Genomic DNA, 5,909 nt, shown 5'->3' with positions numbered 1-5,909 from the left:
AATAGCAATATAAATGATTTTATTACTATTCTTCCATGATGACAGGTGAGGCTCTGCCTACCCTGACCGCACGTTACTGATATATATATGTATATACTTTCACACAGTATATATACACACACAAATATGAGTAATGCTCCAGATTGCAGGTGAGCATCAGCTTCATGCAGAGGAGTTTTAACTTCTCCACAGATGTGGCATGGCTGACAGGTTTTTCCCAGTCATCCCCAGCCAGAGTCTCCATTTGCAGATCCTGCATGGTTTCTCCCCTTTTTCTTCTCCTTTTTTTTTGTTTTTTTTTTGGCTGGGTCAAGCCATACATGCAAGGAAGTGATGTGATTGGTAGAATCTGCGACGAAACCATAGTGGTAGCAAATCCATAATTCCATGGTCAAATCTTGAGATCCAAATCTTTTTATCAATTATGGCGTAAGAGCACATACAGTGTCAATGGGGCAACTTGCATCAAACCATTATGCCAAGAGATTTCAGAGAAACTGGACACCTAAAGGTCAAATGACATCATCGTAGTGTCAACCAACACACTCACAGCCCACCCATGTTCCCATCCATAACATAGCAAGGAAGTAGGATGTTTGGATTTTATGGTATCAAATTTACGTCAAAAGTGCACCACGATCATGTATTACACTCCCCAGTGCAATGGAGGCATCAATTTTAATTCACTACGAACTACATGATCCACATTCAGATTGATCCTTGGCATCTTGTGGCACAGTTGTGGGAGTCGCAGGCATTCTGGGATGTTAGCGTCAGTGGCGCAATTACATATTATTCAGGTGGATGCGAAAACATGTGAAGTAAATGCAGTCACATTGTATTACAGATCTTATAGTGTTTATTACATAACAACCAATAAAATCACAATTTGAAAGTAATAGGCAATAGTTATTAACTATTAACTAGTTTTATTACTATAACAACCTTGTGGTAACTGAATTGTGCTCGCGAGAAGTGTAATACATTTTTGTGGTGGATTCATGACATAAATTTGACACCATAGAACTTAACCTGAAGCAGGTTAAGTTCACTTTAGGGTTCTGGATTCAGTGTTCCCAGGCTGCCTGAACATGGTTGCTTGCTTACAGAATCCCTCTTTATTTTAACCCTTTTGTATGAAAGGGTTAAAAACCTGCACAGATAGTGCAGCTTTTTGTTTAGTTTCTTCTGCTTTTCTGGACATACAACATTTGCATACTCAACTTTTAAAAATCTGAACATGACAAACTGATTAGGGTGTGTGAAAAACACATCATACAAACTGAATTTCATTTGATTAAAAAAAAAATACTTTTATTGGTTGTGTTGAAACTGGTGTCTCTCCTCTTTTGCCATGGGATTTTTAGGTTCCCTGAGCTTTATGCACAGTTTACAGGTTAGAGCTCTAGATAATATTGAAGTTATCAGTGCTGTGAGAAATCGTAAATTAGAATAAAACAAAACATGCTGCACATACCTTATAGCCCCCACATGTCAATCCTGCATTCCTTTTGGCAAGGACACATTTCATCCTCAAAAAGAAGGATCGTTCAACTTCGTATTCTGAAGCATAGAAACCAAAGGGAGTCACATGTTGTCACAGGTATGTCGCCCCACACTCAGCAGATTGAAAGGATTTTCCATTTTGATTTCTCTCATCTAGTTTAAGTGTTGTAATATCTTGAATTATTATACACATTAAAATGAGAACATTAAAAACACTTTAGAACAACCTAAATTGTGAGAGCTTGAGGTACCTGGACAGAAGTGATGGTGAGGTGGCTGTTGAAAACTTAGTACTGTTGTCATCTCGTCATGGTCTGATGGGTGGATGTATTCAAATATACTGTTTCCTGTTAGCTCAACCTGCAACATGCATATTTGCAGCAGTTAGTATTTCTTCTAGGCTGTGTAGTGTTCATTGTCACAACTAAACACTAACAGATCAAGTGCTTACAGACACAAAATGTAAGCTACTCGAAGTAATCCTTATAAATATTGTAGTAGCTTGTCCCATCAATCTCAATGGGACAAACCTGGCAAACCTGGCAAAAAACAGTTTTTTTGTTGTTTTTTTTAAAGTAATTGAATGAATTGTATCATACAAGAAAAAATCCACAGATCTGAGCTAGGGTCCTACCTGGGACAAGCCGAGGTGGACAGATGCTGTTTCGGAGATGTACATGATTTTCCCATCAGATGCAACAACAAACAGAAAGCCATCTAGCGTCTGAAAAGCACAATGACAAGATCTGTGCCATTTTCCATCAGCAAGAAAGATTTATAGTTTTGCTTTTGAGAAAGTACTTATCACCTGTCAAAGCAAAAGGTTCTACAGCATTTTAGAATATCTGTATGAACATAGCTTATACGCTGTGTATATATGGAATTACATTTAAGTCAATAGTCCCACAGTGCAGCACAGTAATCATGAGCTAATATTGTGTTTCAAAGGCACAGATATTGGTTCCTATTTCTGTAATCAAAAACATTACCCCAAAATGTAATGACTCATGCACAGAACTTAGCAGCAATAGAAGCCATCATTAATGCGGGAATGTTTGCATTTTGAAAGTTATGGGACACTGGTCACATTTTGAAACAATCAGATGGTGAATAACCTGGGGAAAGTCATGGCAACACACTGTTGACAGGGCTTTTTTTTATCACAAGTAGATAGTAAAATGTTTACCGATTTGTACCTTGGTAATAAAGTCTCTACCCATGAAAGCCTACTATATCATACAGCAGTTTTCACTTAAATGTAATCCTATTCGTATTGTGAGAAAGAGATGTCTGCAGTTTTTGCTTTTTTCCCAAGTTTTTTGTTTCAAATCATCACATGCATTTTAATTCCAGAAAAACATAGCTATGCAGATAAAATAAGCAAGTTTCAAATCATCATTTAATTTTCACGGGAAGAAAATTAAATGATGACCTGAACCACCTTGTGAGAAAAATAATTGCCTCCTAAACTTTCAACAACCGTCATCTGCTGTTTGGGATAACTGTCATTGGTGTGGGGGAATTTTGGTCCACTTTCTTTGCAGAATTGCTTTAATTCAACCACATTGTTAGTTTTGAAGTATGCATTACCAGTTTGCAGTTCTACCACAGCACCTCAATCAAATTTAAGTCTGAATGCCTTCTCTTTTTCTGAGCCATTCAGAAATGGGTTTGCAGGGTGCTTTGATCATTGCATAACCCAAATGCACTTTTCCAGCATTTTGCTGCAAACCTTTTTCACAGTTAAAATTTTCACATATAAAAATCACAGTTCTTCACAAAGATCCAATCATGATTGAGCAAAACGTAAATTAAAGGCAAAGAGAGTGACTTAAATAAGAATGTCTTCAACTGCTATTTAAATGAATAAAGATTTTGAAGATAACATAAAAACAAAGATAGCTCATTCTACAGTCAAGGTGCAACAGTCTGGAGAAGTTTCCCTTAGGTTTTATACCTGATCCTTGGGATGACAAGTAGAGCAAAGGTTAAATTCATTTTTTTCAAACTTGACAGCTTAGTTCAACTTAATAATAGATGTTTATCTTCTGTTAGAAAAGATATACGCAGCCTATGGAAAGCATTAAAACTAACTGAGTACAAAGCATTACTTTAATTCAAAACACTACAACATGTCATATTCAAACAACAGCAGGAGAAAGTAAAAGACAATGTACTTACTTGTAAAAGGTGGGAGCTCAGGTCTTTGGTCAAGATGTTCAGATCCAAACTTGGCAAATTGCTCCATCCGCTCATACCTACATGATGGACACAAAGATGTAAAGATATTTCAAATTATATATGTACCTGTGTATAATATGTATAGATACATAAACATAAACAAGTGTTATCAAATACATTACTGGCATTGAGAATTTTGATATCTGATACAGCTAAATAGCTAATATCTACTGTTGTCCAAGCAGTTTTTTTGCTACCAGTACATCCACTATTATAATATTGTGCAGGTTTATTGTTAACATTCTCCACAAATAAAAGCTCTCAATCTGTTAATGTAACAGCATCCCAGACTTGCATGGCCAGATTTGCTAAGCACTGACCAAATTTCTCTACTTTAAACACAAAGACCATCTCAGTCTTTTAATTTGCCTTTGAAATCACACACTTTTCAACTGACCACACCTATGAACCAGCCGATGAAATAAGTTCAGCAACTGTTGCTGAATGGATTATTAAAATAAAGAATGAAGGGGATTTTCTGTTTGGGGTGAAGAAGTGAATATGAGGGAGTTCTGTAAGCTAGTCCTTGACCTTGAAATAATAAAGAAGGCTCCATTTATGATGTAAAGGTACAGATCAGTAATATACAAAAATGGATTATACAATTCCAGGCTTCAAAATCGAATAGACTTCAGAAATGAACGGTAAATCTATATGTATATATAAAAATGCAAATACAAATGATATAAATTTTTAAGGTTTAGAAAATTGCTTCTGTAAACATACTGAAAAATTATTCCATAAATCTCTTGTAAATTCTGACAAGGCAGTAGTCATTGTCTTTGGACCAGAACTTCTAAAAAAGAAACTGCTTCATTAATCACTTAATATGGATTTAATTGGATAGTGCAAGTCTGGACATGTGACCATTAGGTAATGTATCTTCATTCCAAACACTGAACTGCCTACTGTGAATATTCACATTCCCACTGAGTTTATGAATGCCCATCAGCTGATTGGGCTGCTACATATGATATGATCCAGACTCCAGAATAAATATGCAGAAACTTTTTTATTCTCTAGAATAGCACCGAGCTAAATAATGTCTTTAAGAGACTCAAACCCAAGACCTTCTAGATTCTTGCTGCATTTTCTTACACCCTTATCCCATTGGGTTCGGGAGGAGTGCCGGTGCCTATCTCCAGCTATCAACGGGCGAGATATAGTTATAAACTTAAATAATTAACATTAATATTAACAATAATAGTAAGGGTTAGGGTAAAATTATTATTATTATTATTATTATTATTATTATTATTATTATTATTATAGTTTCGAGATTTTTTGGGAGAAAGAATATATACCACATGCTTTGAACTGACTTTAACTGTAAGGCCTTCTATAGTTCTTGAATTGGCAAAAATCTCTTACCTTCTGTGAAGAAAGCTCTCATCCTCAAGTAGCTGCTGGTCAGCCGGATGATGGAGGCCTTGTCCAGTTGGGAGGTGATGGCCGCCGGCAGAGGAAGCAGTTTTGCCAGCTCATAAAACTCCCCATTCTCTCTTTCTCTCCGCGTCTTTGCGGCGTTTTTAGATTTCTCTTTCATCTCTGGGACGGAATTTTGCACACAAAAAAACGCCAACTAGCTTCTTTCACGATCTGTTCCCAGAAAAACGCGTTCTAACAACATGCATTGGAACATCATGATGACTGTCTCTAACCTTGAAATGATGGATGCCAAGTCATTTTCATGCAAAAAAAAAAAACCCTTTCCGGATTCCACTGCACTTCCTCTGTAACCGCAAACTAACCTCTTCAAAACTTTAACAAGCCTTCTCTTATTCAGCTCAACGCAGTGTGTGAAAAATTAAGTTGCAGAATCGTCTGGCAAGAGCCAACATGCTGTGCCGTGGGAGAGGTCTGAGGAAGATTCCTAACACTTTCAGCTGCCTGCTCTCTCTCTCCCCCCCTCTCTCTCTCTCTCTCTCTCTCTCTCTCTGTGTCTCTATGTGTGTGTGTGCGTGTGTGTGTGTGTGTGTGTGTGTGTGTGTGTGTGTGTGTGTGTGTGTGTGTGTGTGTGTGTGTGTGTGTGTGTGTGTGTGTGTAGAGGGGGGGAGGGTGTAAAGTCTGCCCTGAGTCAGAAATCTCTCACATTTATAAGGAAAGATGCTGCAGCATCCTTCCTCAAAAATAAATTTTTGTTTCACATAAACATGGTTCTT

At 37.1% G+C, this 5,909-nt stretch overlaps 1 protein-coding gene across 2 annotated transcripts in view; it reads right to left on the bottom strand.

Annotated features, from left to right (window-relative positions):
* Positions 1–5,688, bottom strand: part of LOC106940926 (single-minded homolog 2-like) — a 24,808-nt gene extending 19,120 nt beyond the window's left edge. For both annotated transcript variants that reach the window (XR_001423223.1, XM_015023814.1), the window contains exons 1-5: positions 5,119–5,688; positions 3,688–3,764; positions 2,141–2,230; positions 1,758–1,866; positions 1,478–1,563 (exon numbers count right to left, since the gene is read on the bottom strand). Coding sequence is in view for 1 of the 2 variants with exons in the window: in XM_015023814.1 (XP_014879300.1) it covers positions 1,478–1,563; positions 1,758–1,866; positions 2,141–2,230; positions 3,688–3,764; positions 5,119–5,293 (537 nt within the window). In the remaining variant the exon portion in view is untranslated. The remainder of the gene's footprint in view (positions 1–1,477; positions 1,564–1,757; positions 1,867–2,140; positions 2,231–3,687; positions 3,765–5,118) is intronic.
* Between the last annotated feature and the right edge of the window lie 221 nt (positions 5,689–5,909).

Source organism: Poecilia latipinna, unplaced genomic scaffold, assembly GCF_001443285.1.
Source record: "Poecilia latipinna isolate Pla-1442-1.1 unplaced genomic scaffold, P_latipinna-1.0 Scaffold3420, whole genome shotgun sequence".
Lineage (NCBI taxonomy): Eukaryota > Metazoa > Chordata > Actinopteri > Cyprinodontiformes > Poeciliidae > Poecilia > Poecilia latipinna.
The sequence above is the reverse complement of the archived record's forward strand: the minus strand, read 5'-3'. Positions and strand labels throughout refer to the sequence as shown.